This window comes from Puma concolor, chromosome C2, assembly GCF_028749965.1.
Source record: "Puma concolor isolate L17-30 chromosome C2, mPumCon1.1.hap2, whole genome shotgun sequence".
In the NCBI taxonomy this organism is placed as follows: domain Eukaryota; kingdom Metazoa; phylum Chordata; class Mammalia; order Carnivora; family Felidae; genus Puma; species Puma concolor.
In genome coordinates, this window is record NC_141675.1 from 20650656 (window position 1) to 20677286 (window position 26631).

The window sequence follows — 26631 nt, forward strand, 5'->3', positions numbered from 1 at the left end:
CAAACTTTGACCAAGTGGATGAGATACCATCGTGTCGTGCTGGAAGGGTAAGGAGGCCTACTAGATACATGATTGATTGGTAACTATGTCTTGAGTACTAGAAAAGAAAGCAGTATCATGGATTTGTATCCTTGGCTTATGGGGACAATGGATAGAATATGATCTTTACCAAGAGCAGGAATAGTGAAATCAATCAATCTCTGTTTGCCTTCCTACTCTGAATTAGCTGCTACAGAGTACTTAATTTCATACAGCCTCAGTTTCACTACTACAAATACTAAATTATTGAATTAACAGATTGTGAAAATTAAAATCCAGCCTGTATATAAAGCACTGAAAAATTGAGAGTGGTTATTATTATTTTAATGTTTATTATTGTTGTTTGAAATTGAATAATTCACTGTATGTAGGCCACCACAAACCAGCAGAGTACAATTAAATTACTGGTATATTTTTTCCTAATTGCTAAATTAAGTATTTCTCTTCAAAATTCATTTAGGCCTATGCTATCTGGATATTCAAATTCTCATTCTTCTAGTAAGAAGACGAGCTTCTAGTAAATCCGTGGTCAAAGAAAAATCAGAGACAGTTTCTTTGATGCCATACCTACATCTGTCGGTTCTGGCTTGAGTCTGAGTTGACTCAAACCAATAGGTATTGGTAGCGCAAATCAAGATGTGTATGTACCTCAAGGCAAGTGAGTAACTATGTATTTTAGGCTGCAGTTCACAGGAAGGTGAGACGTTGATCATGGCGGCCAGAAAAAACCTGTGGTGTTCTCCTCTTTACTTTGGTCTCCGTTCTTGGACTTTTGGTCAGTGCCTGGTATTCTCTGAGCTCAAGGCCACTCCAGCAGACCCTCTCAAACTGACCCTTTAATGCCCGTCATCTTCACCAACATGGCTCCCAGAAGGAACAGCTCCCACTGGTTATTTGTTTCCCCTTCATTTTAGTTTTGTTTTAGTCCTCGTATTTAACTGCAGTATTTTTATGATGTCTTTTATGTATCACAATACAGAGGTCCCTTTTCATTATGTGTTGCATTTTGATGATGGCTCCATAACCTTGGTATGATGACTTTCTCCTCCCTGACGCTATAAGCAGTTTCTGGGTTTGGTTTTGTTTTGTTTTGTTTTGTTTTGTTTTGTTTTGTTTCTGGATTTGTAAATCCCGTTTCTGCTCCTTCCTGGCTATTTGAATGTGAAAACAGGTCCTTTACTCAGAGGCAATTTCTGTTTCCATCAATACCTTTATCAGATTGGTGAGAATCACAACGTGGTAGGTTTTGAGAGGAAGAACAGTGTACTATAATCAAAGAATATGGGCTTTGGAATCAGACATCTCTGGTTTCTAATACTTCTCGGCTGTACCACTTAAGGTGGTTTATCTTCAGTAAATGGGTCCCACTAAGCCTCTGTTTCTTCACCTGTATAATGAGAACAAGGATATCTTCATTGTTTACAAAAATAACGTATAGAAAAAAGAACCTAGAAGATAATAAATGCTCAAGATAACAGGACTTCTTATAAAAATTTTTTAAAAAATGGCTATGTGTATCTTCCCACTTGCAGTCACTGATAAGTATTTTATTTCTCTTCCATTTTAAAGCCAGTCATTTTCAGGACACCATAATTACTACAATTCCATTAGTAACTGATTTTACATCTTTTCCAAGAACTAAATGTTTCAGAATTAAAAGAAAATATAAAGTTAGGTTTGTTTTAAGCAAAACCTGCCAGAAGAAACAATCCCATTGAGGCCGAGACTAAACAGAGCACATGTCAGCTCCACAGGGAATGTTCCTGAGGAAACTGAAATAAGAATTTCTTTTTGCTATGACAGAGTTTGTAAGAATGTTCACCAAAGCAATGGAAACCAGGACTCACAGTTCTAAACCTTAGAAGCTAATGGATACTACGAATGGAGTGTGCTAAGTGTAGGCTCCTTAAGACGGCCAAAATGTGATCATCGCTGTTTCTAATACATTTTATTTAATTAGGTGATGGTGACAGTGACATAGTCTCTTCCGTGGTTATTTCTAAATGTTACCCAATGCTAACTCTAGTCGCATTTCCTAGGAATTTTGCCTCATGACTATTATGAAAGAAAATTCAATTGAAATGTGTGTGGGGGGGGGAGGGGATCACAGTGAAACATTGAATGAAAACATTCACAATCAAGTGAATGCTCTAGGAGATACTACTCTTAGGTTCAATAGAATTAATTAGGATGGATGTAAATCTAACTTCGTCTTTGCTCTTCTGGACTGTGTAGATTGTGTGAAAAGGAGAACTAAACCCATAACAGGTTAATTCAAACAGAAAAAGTGGGATATCTTTGGGTAAATGTATCTGGTTGGTTCATTCAGATGGCTGTAACAGAACAGACTGGGTGGCTTATAATCAACAGACGTTTATTCCTCACAGTTCTGGAAGTCGGGAAGTCCGAGATCAAAGCGCAGATGGGTTCAGTATCTGACAAGGCCTACTTTTTGATTCTAAGGCGTCTCCCACACACCTGGAAGGGGCGGGGATCTTTCTGGGGCCTCTTTCATAAAGATACTAATGCCATTCTTGAGGGCTGCACCCTCAGGACCGAATCGCCGCCCAAAGGTCCACCTCTAAATATCATCAGGTTGGGAGCTGGGTTTCTAATTTATGGTGGGCACAAACGTTCAGTCTATTGGATTATGGTATCTGGTAGACTCAGTATATGCATAATATGCAATATACTGGATTATAAGCACCAGTGGAGCACGAAACTGAAATTGCTTCTTCAATAATCCAGTGCCTTACAAATGAGTCCCTCTCAGGATACACTGATTTGAGTTGCCTTGGCAAAGTTTAATTGAAATCAGTTTTTTGTGTATAGAATTTGTTTTTCTCTGTTATACATCATCAAAAGAAATGGCAATATCTGAATAAAATGTGGCTATAATGGCTTAGACTCTGGGAACAGAATTTTTGGTGTCAAAAGTTGGCCTCACACGTTACTAAGGCTGTGACCTTGGGCAATTGTCTTAGCCTCATCATTATTCTTTTTTTTTTTTTCTTTAATTCACAAGGCTATGAAAGGACAAAAGGGGATCCACTGTGTACTCAGCACAGTGCCCCATGTGTAGGAGCTGAAATGTAATTGCTTTTAGGTTGATGGAGGAAAGGGGAGTTGTTTAAAAGATAGAAAAAATTCACACTTAAAAAATGAAATCCATGGTTAAGCAACTTAGGCAGAGGAAAGATGCTAATGAAGTTAGGTTATAAACAGATTAGAGCATTTTATGCTTGGACCATGAATTTAGTTTTTTTAAAGAAAAAAATCAACAATGGAAGTTTAATGGACTAAAAACATACGATACAATGTTCCTGACCTTCTATCAAAAAACACCAATAAACTCTGTTTAGTTCCCATTTCTGTTCTAGTTTTTCCAGGAAGTTGCTGGTGAGTTTGCCTCTGGGCAGGTGCGTTCTCTGCCTTCTGTCTAGCAATTTCGCCAGTCCTACTCCGTCTTCCTCAATGGGCTAAAGATGGTCGAGGCTCAGGCTTAGACCCGGCCTCTTCTACACTTTCCTAAGGAAATCTTTTCCATGTCCATGACTTAATTTCCTACCTGACGACTCCAGTGCTTGCTCAGAGTGAAATCCACTCAAAACCTGCTTCTAAGCAGTAGTCCCTCTTATCCAATGGCTACTTTTCCACTTCTGCTTCAGGCTCATTATGGCAAAAACTTCCTCAAGTCAACTTAATAGCTTCACCATCTGCATAGTAAAAACACTACTTAAGATAAATGAAGGTGGTGTGCAATTCTTATTTAACTCATGTTTTCAAATGTTTACTTATTTTTGAGAGAGAGAGAGAGGAAGTGCATGCACACACAGGCACGTGGAGAGCAGGGTAAGGGCAGAGACAGGGAGACAGAGTATCCCAAGCAGCCTCCATGCTGTCAGTGCAGAGCCTGATGTGGGACTCGAACTCACAAACTGTGAGCTCGTGACCTGAGCCGAAACCAAGAGTCACACACTTAACCAACTGCGCCACCCCGGCACCTCTTATTTAACTCATTTTAATTGTACTGGGAGAACACACTAAACCGTTTAAGCTCAGGAGATGTTTCATTAATACCACATTGACTACCTATGCACTTAGACCCGGCCTCTTCTACACTTTCCTAAGGAAATCTTTTCCATGTCCATGACTTAATTTCCTACCTGACGACTCCAGTGCTTGCTCAGAGTGAAATCCACTCAAAACCTGCTTCTAAGCAGTAGTCCCTCTTATCCAATGGCTAGAGCTGGGACATGTTACATGTAAACGTAACGCAATTATGTCATGTGGGAAAAAAACAAAAACAAAGGGAAAAAACAAAAACAGGAGGGAAGATATTTATCAGGCTTTGGAGGAACACATGCCCAGCACCATTGGCATAGCAAATTTCATGCAGGCAAGTCCCAGTTGAAAGTCACAGATCGTGGAAAAGCAATGCCAAGTAACAAGACTTCAACATCATTTTTTTTTCCCTCTCTAGAGTGAGATGACTAAAGCCTAGACATTATGAGCAAAATTACCCTGAGAGACAGATGTAGCTAGGCAGGTTTAACTGCCTACATTAGCTGGATTTCCACACTTGGCTATTAGTGAAACTGCATTGTGAGACACTTTGTTTCATGAAATAAAAGCTTTGTGATAGCACTCTTGAAGATTATCAGATATTAATAAACATTCATTTGCCCCAGGACTGACCCTTTTTGCATCCTCGGTTTGAAGATGTGGTATCATTTTTATCCAAAGCACTCATTATTCATTACTATTGATTTCAGCATTAAACATTTTTTTTAAATTAGGTTTCCCTTTGAGTACTATCATCATTGATCACACATGAAGATTCATATTGGCCGTTGTCTTCTCCAGGAGTGGACAAGTAATCCTTTCTGGTATGATTGCAACAGTGTCTGCCTTCTGACAGTGCCCACATTTGGCTCTTGGAAAGTTCTCCCTAATTGCAGAAGGAGAAGAAACGAGGACAAAGCAAGACTTTCTCTCTTATCAGCCATGCATTCTGAAACAGACTATACCAGGCAACTTATCTGTAAATTACTCATCACTCAAAAATGTCGGCATTTCACTGTAGCCGTAATGCCAATAGAACCTTCTGTGTTAATAGAAATGCTTTCTAATTGCCATATACAACATGGTAGCCTCTATCCTCATGTGACTATTGAGCGTTTAGATGTGGCTAGTGTGACTGAGAAAACTGAATTTTTAATTTTACTAATTTTTAATTTAAAGTAGCCACACAGGGAGCACTGGGTGGCTCAGTCAGTTGAGCATCTGATTCTTGATTTCAGGTCAGGTCATGATCTCAGTCATAGGATCAAGCCCCACATCTGGCTCAGTGCTGAGCATGGATCCTGCTTAGGATTCTCTCTCTCTCTCTCTCTCTCTCTCTCTCTCTCTCTCTCTCTCTCTGTCTCTCTGTCTCTCTGCCCTTCTCCCCACTTGCATGCTCTTTCTCTCTCTCTCTCTCTCTCTCAAAATAAATATTTTAAAAATAAAAACATAACATAGCCATACACCCTAATGACTACCAAGTTGGACAGCTTGGTACTAGAGCACCTTTATTATTACTTATAATTTATTTTGTGAAATTAAATGTTGGGAAATTCCTCGTGAGGAATTGGTACTTAATTGAGAGAAATTTTTCAGGCAAAATCTTTTGACTTCTTGGGAGGAGGTACTTGTCCTGAGTTATGCACCCTTTGACAGAGGGGCTGAAATACAGGGTTAAAAGTCTAAATCTCCTAACTCTGGCATTCCTAACAAAATCTTCTCTAGTGTTTCCCAGGCACCAGAAATTGTCATGAAAGTTAGTTAAATAAATGTGAGATTCAACTTTTCTTCTAGTGAAGACTTGACTCATGATATTGGCAATGAGATAATAACTTTGTCGTTTTTTTTTTGTTTTTGTTTTTTTTTTAATTTTGGTCATGGTGTTCACTGACAGTGACAGAGAAAACAATGTTAGCTAGTCCTTTGTAGGTTCCTTCCAAAACGAGTTTTGAGGTGACTTACTGGGATACTTAAATACCGCACTTAAGATGAGTAAATGAAGAATTTGATAAAGGGAAAATACAGCTTGCTCACATGTGTTTTCTGTCATGGTTACAGATGGAGTTCTGACCACTGACTTGGGCTAATGTTTCTGAATCAGTGTTTCCAGAATGATGCTCCAGTTGCCCTGACTCATACCCCCATTCTCACCTCATTCCTCTCTGTGGTCAATCGAGAACAGGATGTGAGCTGAGAGCCACCATCCTGTGTGGCTTAGTGCTGCCACTTGCCTTGTGGATCCGAACTTGCTTTTAACATTTGAATTGACCTGCCAAGGACAAGTCACTTTAGGCCAATGAGGACCTTCATCCTGAGGGAGAAAGTGCTGGGTCAACTTTCCAAAACCTAGTAGGTAAATCAACAGTGTAAACAGGGAGGAAATGAAGGCAATAAAAGAACAATTGTGACCAAATCACACTAAATTCATATTTTATTTCAAGATAAGTTTCTAGTTTTATCATTCACTTGGGAACCATATTTAAACAAAGATCAAAACTGAGTGGGAGTTGGGATCACTGTGTAAGGAAATATAGTAAACATACAGTTTTCTAGCCAGAAAGTTGAAAAATCATCACAACATTGTATTACCCAGCCAACAACCTTGAGTATTTGAGAGGCAGTAACACAAAGGAATACAACAAACACATATTTATTTTTCTGATTTGGCAAGTAGATGTTAAAGAATGCAAACTTGAGGGCTTTTGAAACATATTTGATATGATATGCATGGCCTTCTGGATTCTTTCTCAAATACAGGGCAGTGCCAGGATGTTCCCATGGTAGATAAATATCTGTGATAAATACTGAATATTCCCTTATCATAGCCTTTACAAGGAATGTAAATCAAAGGCTTGATTTTTTTTTTTTTTTTGAGTAGCAATAAAAAATTCAAGATTTCTCATTTTAATGCATTACGTCCAGTTGCTAAGGAGCTGGCTTGCCTTATATGGCAAAACTGACTTTGTAGAGTGATTTGTTGTTGTTGTTGTTATTTTGTTTTTGTGGTTGTTTTAACTTAAAAGCTGTTTGCATCAGTGCTTCGAAAATTGTTCAGGTCCCTAGTACTCACAACAAATTCCATTTCTTACCCGTGTGACTTTAGGTAAGATACTTTGCTTCCTGGAGCTTTCGCTTTTGAGTTTGTAAATTGAGTATTATAATAGATACATAGAAGAATTGTTGTGCATTTTATTCTTTTTTTTTTATATTGTTATTTTTTTAAGTTTTTATTTAAATTCCAGTTAGTTAACATACAGTGTAATGCTAGTTTCAGGTGTACAATTTAGTGATTCAACACTTCATTCAACACCTGGTGCTCATCACAAGTGCTTCCTTAATTCCCGTCACCTGTTTAACCCATTCCCCCCACCCACCTCCCCTCTGGTAAACATCAGTTTGTTGTTGGGCATTTTAAAGGAATTAACGGAGAGCGGAGCTAGTCCATGCAATTACTCAATAGATTTATAAAATGTAGCTATTATATTCTCTACTGTTGCTCACTCCCGCCCACCTGGCTGGCAGATTTCACTAACCACAGCACTCCATGGCCAGTGTTTTGTGTCAAATCAAATTTTACCTTTATGCCCACAATCCATCATTTGTGTTTCAGTTCATGTTTTTGGGATCAGATGTAAATTTCTTGCCTACGGTCACATAGACCCCAGAATTCCTAGTGCACCTTTCCATTCCCTCCTGCGATGGATGGAATAGTGTTTCATGTGTATGAAAGTAGTTGCTTCACAAGTAACTACTTAGGACTTGGTATTAATAAAATGCTCTTGATGTTTCCCTGTTAGGAATGAATATTCTGAGTGGTTTAGTAGTTTAATCATAGGTCACTATTGAAATATATATATATATATATATATATATATACACACACACACACACACACACATGTATACATATACATATATATACACATATATACTATAGTTAAGTGTGTATATATATACATACATATAATTATGTATTTAATACAAAAATTAATATGCATATATTTAATAAATAAAAGTATATAATTAAATTTGTATATATACATACATATGTATGTGTGTGTATACACACATATATATAATAAGGAAATAAGGAAATAGATACTATAGAAATTATTTATCCCATCAGGAAATCAGTTCTGAAGCCTACACTATTTTGAATATTGAATAGCATCAGCCCTTGATTATTTTGAACTTTGGTTTTATCATTTGGAGAAATGAAAGATTAGTAGGTTAAGCTGTCAGGCAGAACATCTGTGATTGATAAACCCTGAATGGATTAAATGGAGAAGTTCAAGGTTAAAGTGTTATATTACAGAAAGAACACTGAGCACTCTGATGGAGCATTTCAGAATATTGATTGACAAAGTATCCTCTTTGTGAAGACTTTCTTTCTGCAGGGATCAAAATAAACAAAGTGAAGGATAGGAACATGCTTTTAAAATTGTCTTGATTGACTGCTTTCAGAGACCCCGGTTTGTGTCTTCAGGAACTTGGAAAGTTCCTTTGCAATTTATTAGGTTCATTAAAACATATATGCCTCACCCAGTGAGCACCAATATCGGGCAGGCATTGTGCTAGGCACTGTATATATGTTTTCTCTAATATGATAAGCTTCAAGTAGCAACCAGTGTCTTAGAATTCCTCTGTTTCTGTATGAAGTATTAAAACAGACATTTCCAAATCTATATTTTCATTTGATTTTCAAAAATGCAAACATTTGAGGTGCACATCTGTTACTCTGCCACATAATCTTTATTAAAAATACTCTGATTGGGATGCAAGCTGATGCGGCCACTCTGGAAAACAGTATGGAGGTTCCTCAAAAAACTAAAAATAGAACTACCCTACGACCCAGCAATTGCACTACTAGGCATTTATCCACAGGATACAGGTGTGCTGTTTCTAAGGGACACATGCACCCACCCCCATGTTTATAGCAGCACTATCAACAATAGCCACAGTATGGAAAGAGCCCAAATGTCCATCGATGAATGAATGGATAAAGAAGATGGGGTATATTTATACAATGGAGTATGACTCGGCAATCAAAAAGAATGAAATCTTGCCATTTGCAACTACATGGATGGAACTGGAGGGTATTATGCTAAGTGAAATTAATCAGAGAAAGACAAACATCATATGACTTCACTCATATGAGGACTTTAAGAGACAAAACAGATGAACATAAGGGAAGCGAAACAAAAATAATATAAAAACAGGGAGGGGGACAAAACAGAAGAGACTCATAAATATGGAGAACAAACTGAGGGTTACTGGAGGGGTTGTGGGGGGGGTGGGCTAAATGGGTAAGGGGCACTAAGGAATCTACTCCTGAAATCATTGTGGCACTATATGCTAACTAATTTGGGTGTCAATTTTAAAAAATAAAAAATTTAAAAAAATAAAAGAACTCAAACCTTTCAGTTAAAAAATACTCTATTAACAAATAGGTTACTTTAGTATTTTTTCAAATTCACAAGTTTGTACTTTTGTAAATATACAACTGTCTTGTGAATAGACCAAAGTGATATTTAGTGTTTGCTCTATAGTTCAATTCTAAATTCTAAATATAAACTAACAGAAATAAATATACAAAAGGCACAGAGGAAATTTTGTGAGCTTTAATGATTATCTTATTTACTTAATACCTTAATGTCTAACATTTGATACTCAATGATTTTTTTTAATTTTTTGACTTTAATGGTATATTAGAAATTTGGTATATAGAGAGATTAACTGCTCTGAAATCAGAATAATTTGTAAAGTTGAATTTGTTAAGCCTGTGTATGTTAAAATTTCCTAGGCTTTGATATATATGTTACTAGACATATATACACAGAGTTTCAAATAAAAAAGGCATGAACTTAACATTTTTTCAGTCTCTACTCATGGAGGTTTCAAAATGCTTTCCTCAAATTAAGAGTACCAATATTTCCAGAAGTGTGACATTCCAAGGAATGAAGTGACACTGTTGGTAAACAGTAACAACAAAGCTACTCTTTTTTTTTTTTTTTAAGTATATTTATTTTGAGATGGAGGGAGAGAGCACACTCAAGAGCGAGAGGGAGGGGCAGAGAGAGAGAGGGAGAGAGAAAAATCCCAAATGGATTTTTTCAGCATTGGGCTTGAACCCATGAACCTTGAAATCATGACCTGAGCCAAAACCAAGAGTCAGACACTTAACCAACTGGGCCATCCAGGGGCCCCACGAAACTACTCTTTTTAACGTATAGAAATACCTACAAATTCATTAGGTATTTTAATGCTTACTATTGTTAAGACAATTTCATAATAAGGAAAATAATAGTAAACATATATTTGTATCCTAAATGCAATAATTTCTATTAAAAAAAATGAAGACATGAAATCACTATCTTCTCAAGGAGAATATTTTAATCTGCTTTACAGATGAAATACGTTTCATTTGCTGATTTTGATTTTGCGATATTGCAAATAATATTCTTGCTGCTGAGCCTGTACAGATTGGTACAAGGAAATATTTCAGGACTTAGCCAAATTTTAAAAGTAGAAATGTTAGTCACAGGGGTGCCTGGGTGGCTCAGTCGGTTAAGCATCTGACCTCGGCTCAGGTCATGATCTCACGGTCCATGAGTTCGAGCCCTGCATCGGGCTCTGTGCTGATAGCTCGGAGCCTGGAGCTGTGTCTCCCTCTCTCTCTGACCCTCCCTCGTTCATGCTCTGTCTCTCTCTGTCTCAAAAATAAATAAACATTCAAAAAAAAAGAAATGTTAGTCACAGATCATTTTTAAGAGGTATCTTCAATTTTGTTCCTCAATATCAACACTATAGATTTAGAAGCATGAATCTATTTTAGAATAAAGCAAGTCAACATTTCACTTAGACTCATGAATAGTTATGGCCTGCTGTCCCAAGTTCTTCTGGAAGTGGACTCTGAGACTTTATTGGGGAACATCTTCTGTGAGCAATGAGGCATGCAGGATTGGGCAGTGGGAAAAGTTGAACTGTGATGCAGTCACAACAGAGGCCTCCTTCTATCCTAGATCGTATGAGGAGGCCTGGAACTGAAATCAGAACTTCAGAGTTGTCTTGTCTTGAGGCAAAAGGGAGAAGGCCTGACGCCTGTTTTAATCAGTCCTTGCACTCTGGAGGAGTTTGAGCTTGGGTGAGGCAGCACCCTCGCGCCCAAGGCGATGCATGTAAAGAATCTCAGGTGTGAGTCCTCAGCTCCCAGCGCTCCCAGCTCTCCCAGGAGCTGGGGAAGGGGGTGTGGAGGCACACCACAGCATCCACTACACCTGTGTTTGCATAGCCACTAGCCACGAGTATGCACTGACATGTCCTCTGCTTTCCAACCATCGTCTTGGTTTATTAAAACAGATAGGAAGAGATGGACTTAAATAGTTTGCCTAGGTTCCCTACATGTTATGACTCTTCCTTGATATTTTGTATCCCCTACTAAGGAAAACCCAGTGGCAACATTAAGAGAAGGTCTTGAATCATTCCTCTTAAGTGTAAATGAAATACGCATCTTGGGGGAAGAGAGGTAGGAATTAACTTTACCAAGCAATCAACCAACTATGTGCCTCTGACTGTGCTGGATAAAATAAATAAGCTTCAACTGTCTCTTTAACCTTTTTGGATATCCTGAACTAGAAGGGGGACATATAATGAAATAATTACAAAATATGTTCCTGCTGAATTGCATTCTTGTAATTATAAGAATGGAATGTTTTGATGGAAGCTACATTAACAGCTAAGGAGTTTTCCAACTTATTTTTTTCCCTCTATGATATTATGTTAGTCCTTACCTAATTTCTGATATTTTTAAGCTCAAGCACGGTGATGGATGTAGATGAATACCTTTTGCAAAGCATGATGTGTCACTCAGATAAAAATCACATAAAGTTATTAAAGCTCACTACTATTTGTGGACTTGTTAAACCATGTCACTGATACCCACCAAGGCATATTTTACTTTGAGTTTTCTGAAGACGTGCTGACCAAAAATTTATTTTGGTTCTTTAACTTTTTATCGAAAGAGAAATTCTTAGCAATACTACACTCAAGACAGACCTATCACCAAAGTTTTATGGGTGCTCTAAGAAAGTTTAGACACCCGCATTCAGAATACTAACAGGTGGACAAGAAAACAAGTTTATGTTGTGCTTTGGTGACTGTGGACTTGTTATTTTTTTTGCTTTTATCTGTGTTTGTTTCAACATCTGCCCTCTATTTTCTGGCTTGTACTACTTTTTATTTTAATTGGTTTGCTGATTCAAACTTGCTGTGTTTGGCCTTGCTGTTGTTAAGCAATATTTTAAGAGGGAAGTTAAAAAGAGTGGGAAAAAATACTGGTTTTGTTAATTTGGCTCCAGCTGGTTTTATACCTGGAAACAGGAGAGTTAATGGTTTTTCAGTATGGTTAATTAAATCTTGTGCTGATGGCTTCTGTTGTAGGTATTAAGTCACCCGCCTTGTTATTAACTCATCCACTGGTCTAGTAGGGTTAGATTTGCCATCAGGGAATCATTTTTAGAATGTTTACTTTGTGTTCAGTAACTGATTGAGGACAGAATGATGCTCGGCATCCAGCTGACCAGAGAGTTGATTGTGAGATTAAAAAAAAAAAAATTTTTTTTTCTATTTTATGTTTATTTATGTTTGAGACAGAGAGACAGAGCATGAGCAGGGTGGGGTGGAGAGAGAGGGAGACACAGAATCTGAAGCAGGCTCAAGGCTCTGAGCTGTCAGCACAGAGCCCGATGTGGGGCTTGAACTCACGAACTGTGAGATCGATCATGACCTGAGCTGAAGTTGGGGCTTAATGGACTGAGCCACCCAGGCGCCCCGATTGTGAGATTTTTAAACGTTATTCCTATGGGTCTCACTCTGCTTTGTTTTGAAAACAAAATGGCAGGCAAGAAAGTGGTGCAGACATGGGCCTCTCTTGTCTCATCTGTCTCTTAGAGTTCTTTTCCGTGAGAAAGGAAAACTCCCACTGTATTTTGTTTTCCTAATGCTTCTTGGATTTTCACCAGCAGGTTTTTACAGTCTGTTGCTTGCCTCTCAGATTAGAAGAATGCTGGCATATTTTAACGGTTTCCTAGGATTCAAACAGCCTTTAATTAACAGCAAATTGATGTTTTGGAATGTTACCAAAATATGGGAGACTGAACATTGGGATGTGCCTCTTTCCTTCCAGCTTCTGAGTGCACGGAGTCCTCTAAAGGGGAGTGGGGGAGAGGGGTGAAGGTGCTCCTTTGCAAACAGCTGGTTGCCTACCAGTATGCAAAGGGTGTCTTTGTTGGCATGATATTCCCACTGCTTGCTCATTGGTGGCCTTCTAAATTCCACCTACTCACGACTGGGAAGGAGGCAGGTAGTCCTTGAATGCTCAAAGCTGTGGGGTGCTCAACAGTTCAGGGACTGCTTGGTTTGTAGCTGGGTTCACTTGTTTTAATCTTCCAGTTGCCAGGGCAGTAAGGTATGGCTGCCTGTCTTTGTGGTTAAGTTTCTTTTCCATGCCAAGTTCATGTTATCTTGCTGCCAGAGTTTTGGACATGCTGGAAAAGAGCAGTTCTGTAAAATAATCGCTTAGAATTGATGCACATTCTGAGCAGAAGTTAGTTTTCAAAGAGAGAGGGCAGTGCGGTGGAGGGTGTTCCTTCTGAATCAAGGGATTTCAGTGAAGGTTTTGTTGCTGATCCAGCCCAGAGCTTTAGGCAGGAAAGGAAGGATAGATTGGGGAGCATGAAATGTTTGAAAGGGTAACTGTTACCTACACAACCACGTAGTTATATCTGAGGAGGGGAAGGGAGAAGCTCAGCTGGCTCCCTCCGCCTAATGGCAGATCTGCTCATTGGCCGGTTTCCAGTTGAGGTCACTACACTCCATGGCCTCTTTTCTCCAGTAACCCACAAAGCCGGCCTTTTGGGCTCAAAGGACGCCTCAACGTTTTTTGGTTTTTGTTGTTTTTTTTTTTAACGGGCATCATGTCCCTGATGGCTCCCTTTGCTCTCCTCTCTGCAGGTGGTACATGCCAGAGCCCTGCTCTCCCAGCCCTGGTCCGTCCACCAGCCCCTCCTCTGCAACCTTCGCTGGATATCAAACCCTTTCTTCCCTTTCCTCTGGACACTGCTGCGGTCAACCTCTTCCCCAATTTTAATGCGGTAAGTCTCAAGGTCAAATTTGCATATGTCACCGTGGTAAGTGCCTGGGGTACATTTTTTGTTGTCGTTGGTTTTCTTTTTTGAGAGGGTTATTTTATTTTTTTGAGCGAATGCTCATATACATTATTGTGTTATTTCTCAAAGGAGAGTTTGCTGCAGCGTCGTTTCAATACAATATTGGAGGCTATGGGGTTCCTTTTTATAGCTGAGCCTTTGGGATTTGTTATGAACAATAAATTCATTTGGCCACAAGGTTGTAACTTCGTTGCAGAACGGAAAGGGGAGAAGTTGACCCAATAGCCATAAGACTGGTCTTGATTTGCCAGCGGTGAGTCAGTCACTACTTTTGTCTTACTCTATCAACAACAGATAAAGTGAATTATATGAAAGCCACTAAGTAGCTGGCTGCCTGGTTACGTAAGGTCTCCAGAACCAGGCTCCTTCAAGGGAAAATTAAAAGAGGTTTAATCTGGGGCGCCTGGGTGGCTCAGTTGGTTAAGCGTCCGACTTTGGCTTAGGTCATGATCTCGCAGCCGGTGAGTTCGGGTCCCTCATCGGGCTCTGTGCTGACTGCTCAGAGCCTGGAGCCTGCTTCAGATTCTGTGTCTCCCTCTCTCTCTCTGCTCCTCCCCCATTCACGCACCCTCTGTCTCTCAAAGATGAATAAATGTTTAAAAAAATATAAAAAAAAAAAGAGGTTTAATCTGACTGCATTGGTCTTGAGTTCATGTCTCCCTTTTAGTGTCTTTCTGGGTAACACTGACAATTCCATTATTTTGTTGGCGTTTATCTAAATGAAAACCTAATGAATTTGTTATAGAGAACATTATAATTCAAGTAGATGTCTAAAAACATAAACATATTCCTTCTATCTGGATCCTGCACTTTAATTTTCAAATCTGTTGCCACTTTTCTGATTTAATAAAGAGGACCCTGATAATCACAATAATGATACATTCCATTTGAAGAGCACTTTTTTCCTCCTTAAAACAACTCAGTGTTCTGGTAGTGGGAGTTTTTTGGTTTTGGTGTGTGTGCTTTTTCCTTCGTGCCTTGTCACAGTTGCTCAGTTAAGTCTTTCTTAAATTGCTTTATGTTTTGGACTTTGCCAGTGGCCTTCTCAACAAACTCAACGACTTACTTGCTTCTATTTTCACTCTTAGCATCTCTTTATAAGTTGACAGATTTCTCATATTCATCATCATCTCTTTTTGTACAAGCCGTGAGAGAGTATTGTGATGATGAAAATAGAAATAAGGGTTGAAAAGGTTAGAAACCAGAAAGTGACTTTTTTTTCCCCCTAATGTCATCTGATTCAGATTTCAGCAGTTTGTCATAATGCAGGTTTGAGCTTATCAATGACAATGACGGGATGTGTCAACACAACCAAAGCAAAGAGGATTAAGATGGGAGGTCACTGAATGCCCAGTGACCTAAATAATACAGATTTCTTGTTGTAACATCTTGTTCCCATGATGAAATTTTAAAAACTTTCCCACAATTAGATCATTCTCTTTCAAGAGACACAAGTGGGTCTTGTTTTCTTTAATAATACTTCATCGGGGGGACTTTGGTCATGCCAGTGAGAAGGTATAGTTATATGCTAGTCCTTGCTAAAGGGCAGGGGACAATCAGCATGATCACTTTGTTCTTTTAGGGGTGAGGGATTTTCCATGGAAATCTTACTTTGAAATTGATGGAGCATAAACGGAACTGCATAAAGATCATGTTTCCAAAGTAGAGGTTTCTAATCCAAGGTGTTTCAAGAATACTAGAGAAAAAAATTGCTCAGCATCAAATTCTCTGGTTTTTTAAGTGACCACACAGAAGTCCCCTGGGTTCCCTTTCTCTGCTCCTCTGTTAAGTGGCTTCCTGGCATAGTCTTGCTTCCCAGATACCCGGAGATGATCCATCAAGGTGCTTTACCTGGCCTCTGAGACCACTTGGCATCCTGTCAGTTCGGTCTCATGTCAGCTTTAGAGCATTTGAGGCGAAGTTCCTGGAAGGCTGTAAAAAACTGGGCTTTAAACTTGCGATTTGCCAGTTGAGAAACATTAAAAGCAAAATGATTAATTTGATGGATGTAAGTATTGTTTGTCATAAAAAAATATGAGTGATATGCTCAGCTATTAGACACTGAGCAGTCTCTTTATCCTCTTGACTACTGTTTCCTCCTCTTTAAAGAGAGTGGACCTACTACTCTCTTCCTTTGGGGATTATTTCATTCAAATATTTGAGTTTTTGTGGCAAAGGAGGCATTGTATGATGATCAAACTGGACCCTGCAACTAGACTGACTGCATTCAAATCTCAAAGTTGCTACTTAACCATCAATACAACCTTGGGTAAGTGACACAACCCCATATATCTCAATATCTTCATCTGTAAAATAGGATTAAAAATTAACCTACTTCTTAGGCATGTGGTAATGCTTGTGTGGGTTAAATAATGGAGAACACCACTCGACCCACAGCAAGCACTATTTGAGTGATACGTAGTATGTTCATACATAGCCTGTAAACTCTTGTTGGTTTGAATGTGGCAGTTCATTGACTGATTGCAAAAGTTTGGCTTGATTCTTTTTCCTCTATGATGAATTTTGACTTATGTTTGTATTTGCTCCATTTAAAGGGACCCTCTGTTGCTGCACACCTTAAGTTATTTCCTTTCAGTGCTAGTCAAGCAGCAGCCAAGCAAGGATTAAGCCACTCCTTGCTTCATACTGAAGAGAATGGTTGCAAAGCCCATAATCAGGTGGCTTTGGAATCAGAGTTAGTATAGAGCACTTCTGTAACTAATAGCCTGACTTCTTGATTTTGTAGCAGGTATGAATCTCAATCCATGAATTCAGGGTGTATGAAGCATAATTTTTTTATGCAGTAAATTGATTTTATTCCTGAATCAAAAGCCCATTTTATAATGAAGGGAAATGCAATTTAATTCTGTTTCAGGGTGTGCTGTGGTTCTGGAATGTAACAGGATATCCATCCAGCCCTTGGTGGGAAACTACCTCTGTTCACTAAGCTCTTTATCCACATAGGCATTCATAGATGGTCAGCACCTGGTTAGCATGGCTGTTTAGGCCCCCACCTTCCAACTTTGGACACACAAACTTTGCATGGCTGTTGGTGGTCCCTTCTGCCTAAATGTGCCAAATTACTCTTATCTCTTTGCCAAGAAAATGATGAACCATCTGCCACCCAACAACCTTCCCACATCTGACCTTCTCAAAACAAGTTCCTAAGAATCACAGACTGACTGCCTGTTATATTCCTCTATTTAGGATATGTGTATGGAATTATCTGTCTATTGGGAGTAGGGTGGGGCAGAATGAGGAAAGAAAAAAATATGTGAAATAAAGTCAGGAAAGCATAAATGGATATCTCTGATTATCATCCTTCCACAAGAGCATAAGCCACTGGGTTTGGACATTAGCCGAGAAGAATAATGAAACATCTGTAACACTATGCACAGTTAAAAAGAAAAGGAAGGGGCGCCTGGGTGGCGCAGTCGGTTAAGCGTCCGACTTCAGCCAGGTCACGGTCTCGCGGTCCGTGAGTTCGAGCCCCGCGTCAGGCTCTGGGCTGATGGCTCAGAGCCTGGAGCCTGTTTCCGATTCTCTGTCTCCCTCTCTCTCTGACCCTCCCCTGTTCATGCTCTGTCTCTCCCTGTCCCAAAAATAAATAAACGTTGAAAAAAAAAATTAAAAAAAAAAAAAAAAAGGAAAGGAAAACAGGTGTAGACTTTGATCTTAGATATGGATATAGAAGAGGCCATTCGATAAAACCATTAGGATCCCTTGGTCTACTCAGAGCCAACTTTTGAAGAATAGCAACAGAAACTGTTCTCTTGACCTGTTTTATCATGGATGTTTTATCATGGATGTTTCAGTAGCTTTGAGACAAGAGAAAGCTTTCCTTGAATTTTCCCCATGCACCCCCTGTACTGCCCCTCAGTCCCTTAAGACGTTGGAGTCTCAGTGCTTAGGACCATTCTGATCCCAATGATAGTATTCCTGCATCAGCATTTCTTGAAAGGAACCAATCCCAGAAGCAGGTAGGTGATGTTTAGGAAAAGAAATATTAGAAAGTGGTATGAGCTTGGTTCATTCTATCAACTGCTATTTTTTTTTTTTATTTTTTTTTCAACGTTTATTTATTTATTTTTTTGGGACAGAGTGAGACAGAGCATGAACGGGCGAGGGGCAGAGAGAGAGGGAGACACAGAATCGGAAACAGCCGAGCTGAGCTGTCAGCCCAGAGCCCGACGCGGGGCTCGAACTCACGGACCGCGAGATTGTGACCTGGCTGAAGTCGGACGCTTAACCGACTGCTCCACCCAGGCGCCCCTCAACTGCTATTTATTAAGCATCTATTATGTGGCGGGAATAGGGATAACAAAAATTATGTTATGACCTCTGCCATGAAATAATTCAATGTATAAAGGATGTTAAGCAAGTAAATATTTGTCTAAGTGTATAGAGTGCAAGGGCAGGATGGGAACAGGAGTGGAAGGAAGACTGTGTGGTTGGCGCAGTGAGGGTTTGGTGAGAAAAATAGAAACTATTCTAGGCATGCAAACAGGAAGGGACTTAATATAAGGATTTAGATGATAACAAAGCCTTTGTAGGTGGTGGGCAGTAAAACAAAGGTCAGGGACGGCTGTTGTTGGCTCTCAATTTCTCTGCTTCCTTTCATGGAATCAGGAAGTTGCAGAAATACAAGATGCCCAGTAATCCCAGTTACTTTCATCCAGATGCCATGAAACGCCTCTCTTTAGTGAGATCCATGCCTGAATTCTGCTAGCATACACCTGTGGGAATGTAACCTTCAGGTTTCCAGTCCTTGTGCTGTAAGAGGGAGCACAGAGGGGAGAAGGCAGTGCTGAATTGCCAGCAGACTTGACATGATGGCAGAATGGAAAGATTTATGCATCATCAGAAAACTGGAGCATGTCTGCAATCATGGGCAAGAGGCTAAATCCTTTGGAGCCTCCATGTCCTGTTCTGTAAAATGAGAATGACTAAATTTCTCTTAGGTTTGAGGGATAGCTGACTGTTAAAATGCTGGAGATTGATGCTGAGAAGTGGCTTGCATTACTTGGGATGTTGTTTAAAATGAGAGCTGATCATTTAAAAATGCCTATATTCCTTGACAGTTTTCTCCTTGAGTCTCAGAGTTGCCCCTTTTCCTTTTCTTTAATGTGTTTTCTTCATACACTGATCAGTGGTTTAGCAATAATGAACCTTCAACGTGTTGTTGAAACTGTGTAGCTTTGGGGGGATGTGTTACTGGGGACTGACTATAAACCTAAATCCTGTGCTCCCCTTCCATGGCTGTGTTTCCTATTGGCATAAAGATTAAATGGGTAAACTGACATGATTCACCTGCAAGTACCAGATTCTCAGGAAATATTGAGGTCTTCCAGGAGGTGCATGGAAGAGAGTAAGGTCACATAGAGGGCCAAAAGACATAAAGGTGGGCCAATAAAGAGGAGTAACTATTTTGTTTTCAGTTAGCTTGGGCTAATATTTTGTTGTTGTTGTTGTTGCTTTTCAGTAATCTCTACATCCAATTTGGGGCTCAAACTCATGACCCCCTAGGTCAAGAGCCACATGCTCTTCCTACTGAGCCAGCCAGGTGGCCCATATTCTTTCACATTCAAAAAATGTAAATTAGTATAGAAATGTTGACTCTGTGTTCCTCCTCTGTGTGATATGATTTCGTTATGGGAGAGGGAGCCAAGCAGAGAGGAGGAGCGAGGTAAAGAGAGATCAAATCTTACCATCCAACTCTGTGCTGATTCTTCCTACTTCTCAAATACAACTACCCTAGACACTTGAGTGTGGTGTTAGTTGGAGTTCAGAATTGTTATCAGTGGTGGGGAGGGGGACAGGAAAGTGAAATGGATGTGATTTATAACAGCATTTCTCATTCTTTACGGTGCATGTGAATCACTGGGGGAATCATTTTAAAATACAGGTTCTGATTTAGTAGTTCTGGGTTGGGACCTCAGATTTTGAACATATGTGAGTAGGGAAGGGGAGGGGAAGCCAGGGAAATGATTAAATACACTGGACAGTTCTTATACTCCTGGAGTGTATTTCTTCATTCATTCACCAAAGTTTACTGAGGACCAATCATGGGCTAGGCCCTTCAGATTCAGCAGTAAAACTAACAGGCTAAATTTCTGTCATTGTGGAACTTATTTTCTGGTGTTTGTGTGCTGGGGTATTAGGGAAGTTTGAAGTATTGGAGGAAGAAGAAGCAATTCATCTCTTACGCAATGATTTGCTTGTTGGACATTTACTAAAGCACTGACTACATGTCTGACACTGTAGCAGATAATAAAAATGCAAAAATAAGGAGGAGGAAGAGAAGGTAAAAGAAGAAAGAGGAGAGGGGGAGGAGAGGAAGTGGAGGGAGTGAAGGGGCAGGTGGAAGAGGAGGAATGGTCCTTGTGTCTATAGTATTGACATAAGTGGATTAGTTACTTCTTAAAACAGTCTTCTATCAGCTACTGGTAAACATTTAGATTTTAAAACACTACATTAGACAGTAGAGTTTATGCAAGCAGTAACCCTATCTATACAGTTTGCTTCACTTGTTGAAAACTGTGGTGCATTACTTAAGTCATTCTGTAAAGGATTCTGTAACTAAATGCTTAAATAAAATCCTTTGAATGTAAATGCTCCCTGAATCCAAGGGAAGTTGAAGTCACTTGGAGGTGGCCAAGGAAAGCTATATGGAAAACATTAAGGTTTAATTTGGGAACTGAGATCAGTTCCATGTTTATCTTGTTTGGTAACATAATCATAGTACAGAGCCTGGAACATTGCAAACACTCAACACACAATTCTGGAATTGTGGATGGATGCATGGATGGATGGATGGATAGATAGATAAATAGATGACAGAGAAAATGCATGATAGATAATAGAAGAGAGATAGCCATTATAGTTGTACCATAAGAAACAGAAAAGAATATCTAAGTACTCACTGTTTTCATACACTAGATTATTTCCATTTAACCAACGTTATTAATTTAAGGGACTATTAGGAAACATAAGCATGCATAGCATCAAACCATCCCCTTAATTTCCATCCATAATTTTATGTTGGCTCATGTGTTTATTTACTCTGGTTATATGGAAGAACAGTGATGTTAAAATCACAGTGGTTGTTTATAGAATGTCCTCTAAAACTAGTCTTTTATGATATTCCTCAACTGTTTCATGACTCCAAAAGGACTTTTACCATAAAATATTGGTGAGGCACTTTATGACTCTAAAAGGACTTCATTAAGTGTGTATAACACATATTCTACAGCTGTGGCTTACATATGCATTTATAATATCATAATAGGTGAATGACAAAAATACAGAAACCTAAAGAAGAAATGTCAGATTGAAGTTTTTGTTATCTTCAGATATATACCCTTCAAGATCTTCATTTCCTCCATCTTTAAAATGGAAACACTACCATGTGTAATGGTACACGTTGCCTACTTTCCTTTCAAAAATTATTCCTTACTGTCACTTTCCTCTGTGGCTCTGTATTTTGTTCCAGATATGGAGATGCCTCCCATCACTCAGCAAGTGTAGCAGTTAGAGAAACAATAGTTAACCACACTTGTGTTTGTTTTTTAGAGATATTAATCGAATCCAGTTTATATGTTAGTAACTGCTCTTACTAAATGTCTACAATTGCTGCCATCCCTCAAATAGGTAGGCAGCCAACTGGAAATTATGAGTAGAAGAAAATAAGACTGTCTTTCTTAGTCACAATTGGTAGAGGATGTGGAAATTTTTCAGGTGAATAATGACATAGTAAATATAGTATTGATTGCTAAGTTCTTTGTCCTTTGAAGACAGAGATAGCAGATTGCTAGCTAGTTCTGTGCATTAACTGTGTCATATTTGTATAGCAAAAGCCTCTTAAGAAACATCTACTTATGAGGTCTTTCATTTTATGTTTTCACACTGAAATACAGAAGCTTATTTGCCAAACCCTCTAGCTTCCTGTGAAGCCAAAAGCTGTAAAAGTCAAGCCTACTTATAAAACTCCAAAACGCAAAATGACTTAAATATGAGTATCTCGGCTTGAAAATAAAAGGCTAATAAACAAATACACAATACACAAATAGTTTTCTCTTTTAATCCTTGCTTACTCTTTGAACAGGTAACGCATTCTCCTGTGATTCAAGATGTAAAAAGAACAAAAAGGTTTCCCTGACTGTTCTTCCCTTGCCGCTCAGTTCTCCTCTCTTAAGTGACAATCGAGGTGGTCAAATATTTTTATTTCTATTTTTCCAGAGATAGACATTAAAGATGTGGCTTAATATACACCATATGCTTGCTTATTTTCCTTTATCAGTCAATCTAATCATAACAGACTGACACTTTGCTCTTGCAAAGAACATATTTGACCTGTTTCCTAGTCTGAATTTCTTACTAACTGTGATTCTAGGTAAAGAGGAGGACCCAGATAAGAGCCTGTCTAAGCTCTGAGTTTATGGGATCCAGCAGCTCTTTCGGAGATCCCTGCTCCACACTGAGATATAGACATTTCAGAAATGAAATAAACTTTTTAGAGTCAATTTCTTTCTACTCCAACTCACTTATTTTACAGCTAAGCCTAAAATAATTGAGGGACTTCCAGCTTCTTGGGTAGTAAGTGGCAGAAAAATTTGAGACTCATGACTTCTGTTTCATGAAGATGCTAATCACTAAATCATGTTATGGTTTGAATTGGGTCCCCCCAAAATTCATAACACATAGTACCTTTGAATGTGATCATATTTGTAAGTAGGGTCACTGAAGATGACATTGAAGATGTGATTAGTTAAAACGAGATCATTAGATCATTCGAGTGAGCCCTAACCCACTGTAACTGGTATTCTTATAAGTGGAAATTTGGACACAGAGATACATGTCCAGAGACACAGGGTGAACACCATCAACAGGCCAAGAAGACAGGTCTAGAACAGACCCTTCCCTCACAGCCCGAACATTGACACTTTGATTTTGGACTTCTGACCTCCAGAACTGTGAGGTAATACATTTCTGTTATATAAGCCACCTAGTATGTGGTATTTTATTATGGCGGCCTTGGCAGGAAAAGATTCTTAGAGCCATCTGATTTACCACTCTCCCTTGCCAGACTCTTTACTATAGGGTTTCTGACAACTTACAATCTATCTTTTTACTTGACTCTCTGCAGTGGTTGTAAGTCGGTCTTCCCCTGGGGCAAAGAGAGTCCCTACACCATAGGTCATCTACACTGTAGGGAAGTTTTCTTTTAGGAGCCAGTTCAGGCTCCCTGGAACTCCTGTAAACAAAGGAAAAATATAATTCACAATATATTGTTGTTTTTTTTAAATAAAAAGTATGTATTGATCATGAACTGAGTGGCAAGGGCTCTTAAGGAAGGCAATTTTACACCGACCTTTTTAACAATATAATTTCGCAAGAGTCTTGGATGTTATAGCTATTATCTGAATAACATAGGTAAGGAAACCTATAGGTGAGAGAGAAAATAGTTTACCCCAAATCACGCAAATAGTGACCAAATCATGGCCAGATTTAGGTTCAGTGATCCAAGTCCAGTGTGATTTCATCTATAACAAAGCTAACTGATCTCTTTCCAGAAAACAGTTGTAGTTTCTTCAGTCAGCTCCCAGAGCATTGGTTCTGTATCAGCTTATTAATTAAGTAATCTGTAACTCCTTAGAAGACTTAATTCCCAGACAGTGAGTTATTTCTTGCGCAACAATCTGGCCATGATTGGGTAAGTATGGAAAAGAGCATTTAGAGCATAAATGGGGGCTTTATATTATGTCACCCTCACAAACATTTGTGTTGTAGATGGGCAATCATTGTTAGGGGATAAATAACTTTAAATGGCAATAAATTTTTAAAAATTCACTCCTACTCCAACAATAATTTAGGCTTCTTAAGACTCAAAAATCCATCTGCACACATAAGGAAAAAAAAATACTAAGAATCTAAAAGGTTTGAGTTCTATGTTTAATACCTTACTTTTTGTGAAACTTTGAGTCCAGATTTTCTCATCTGTGGAACTAGAATAATCATGTTGACCGCATTCGAGGGTCTAAAGGTGTTAAAAATTGAAAATAATATAGAAATAGTAGACATTAAGGGGGCGCCTGGGTGGCGCAGTCGGTTAAGCGTCCGACTTCAGCCAGGTCACGATCTCGCGGTCCGTGAGTTCGAGCCCCGCGTCAGGCTCTGGGCTGATGGCTCGGAGCCTGGAGCCTGTTTCTGATTCTGTGTCTCCTTCTCTCTCTGCCCCTCCCCCGTTCATGCTCTGTCTCTCTCTGTCCCAAAAATAAATAAAAACGTTGAAAAAAAAATTAAAAAAAAAAAAAAAAGAAAGAAATAGTAGACATTAAGGAAGTCTATTGTATCAGAGGTTCTGGTGTTGGGACCCTAATGAGCATTATTTACACTCTCCCCAAAGTGATTCCTTTGCCCCTTAAATGTTAAGAGTCACTGTATTCTACCCTGTGGTCAAAATTGGTGGGAAAATCCATTTTCACAGTTCAGTACAGGTGCAGTCTTTTCAGACTATCTTTTGAGCAAAGTTGTCTCTTCACACATCCCCCCTCATCACCAGTGTAAAGAACGACGTGAATGCTGTTTCTCATTACTCTTAGTCAAAGGAATGAGAACTTTTTGCCAGCAAGGCAATTGTTTCATGACTCAGTGCTTCTCAAATTGTGGTTCTCAGACCCATACTGGTCCAAAAACTGTTTACTGGTCTGTGAGAAGTACAGAAATTGAGAGTGAGCAGCATTTAAAAGTTTTTATAGAAGCCTAGGGCAATTTTGCATCTGTTGAAGCCAGTAAAGAATGATGACTTATATTTTGTATATTTTTAATTTTTTCTGATAATTCATTCCATTATATTTTATAAGAGTTTTAGCCTCTGATTGATGTGGGGAAAGTTGGTCCTTTGGCAGAGAGAATTGAAAAGCACTGCTCTGCTCTTATTGTTAAGGATTTGAGTTTCATCTATACCTAGAAAGTGATGGGGACTTTGAAGCTGTTATTTGGATAATTCAAACGATGGATAGTTGAGAAACTCACAAATACAATTTTCACCCAAATTCTGGTAGTGCTATCCAATTTCCCTTATCCTGGTGAGGTGTAGCAGTGGTAAATGACTCTCTCTGAAACTCATAAATCAAGACAGTAGTAGAGTCAAAAGTAAGATAATTTGCATTTTGCCTTTCTCTGGAGCTTAACCCCTGATGGCACATTTTATCTTGAGTTTGGGCAAATATGAAAGAGGTAAAATGAGTAGTTAATTTTTGAGCTTCTTTTTGTGGACCTTGCTGAGGGATTTTAAGGAACTAAAGGTAAAAAGGAAAAAAAAGAAAAAGAAAAAAGAAATTTGAGGTTGACTATATATGAGGATAAGAAAGTAACTTTATTACTTTGATGTCTAATTCCAAATTATTTTTTAAAAACTAGAAACTAGAATAAATGGTAGTCTAGTAATACAGTAGGTTGGGGACATTTTTAAAGCAGGTTTTCAAAAGAAATCACACAGAAAAAAACAATCAATTTTACCAAAACATCCTTGCTCTTTAGAACATCTCTGCATCCCCTACTGTTTTAGTACTTTTGTGACTTTTGTCACTTGCTATATTGAAAAGCAACAGTCCCTGTTTTCCTAGGAACTTGTGATAGGAAGAATATAAAAGAGAGGTAATCAGCTCTTTCTGGCACTTTCTATAATACAGAATTGATATAATCAAATAGATTGTGCTTATGTACAATGGTCTCTGGGAAGACTGGCCTTTTTGCCCCCTTGTACTTTTGTGTTTTTCTTAGCTAAAAAGAAAAAAAAATCTGAAAATACCAATTGATTTTGAGATTTAATTTAACTAGCTCTTAGATTATTTATCTGGTTCTATTGGTATACTCTGGTTTTGAGATCCTAGTTCAGAGTGAGGACAGAGAAATAAAATAGGATGATTTTGAGCTTAGAATTAGTTTGTTTTTAATTCTACTTATCTAAAATCATAGTAAGACATTTAGAATTTTGAAGAAGGGAAAATACATATACACATGTATATAGATATTTATGTTTATGCATATATACATGCTTCTTACTGGGGATCATGGCTTAAAATTCTGAATGTAAGTGTGTAGAAAAACTCTTGCATTTGTGTGTCAAGAGACTTAATTCAATGACGTTCATTGCAGCAATTTTGTTATTAGCCAAAAGAAACAGCTATATAAAACAAATGCATAAAAACCAATACGAATATCGATAGGAAAATGGATATAAATTGAGATCTTTTTAACAAACGTATCGTTTTTTTTTAATGCTTAAGCAAAAGGACAGA

General features: G+C 38.6%; 1 protein-coding gene across 3 annotated transcripts in view; it reads left to right on the plus strand.

The window, feature by feature from the left end:
• The window catches only part of ZNF385D (zinc finger protein 385D), a 909549-nt gene that overhangs the window by 669392 nt on the left and 213526 nt on the right, over positions 1-26631 (plus strand). For all 3 annotated transcript variants that reach the window (XM_086674198.1, XM_086674199.1, XM_086674200.1), the window contains one exon: positions 14115-14254. In XM_086674198.1, coding sequence (XP_086530324.1) covers positions 14115-14254 — 140 coding nt within the window. The remainder of the gene's footprint in view (positions 1-14114; positions 14255-26631) is intronic.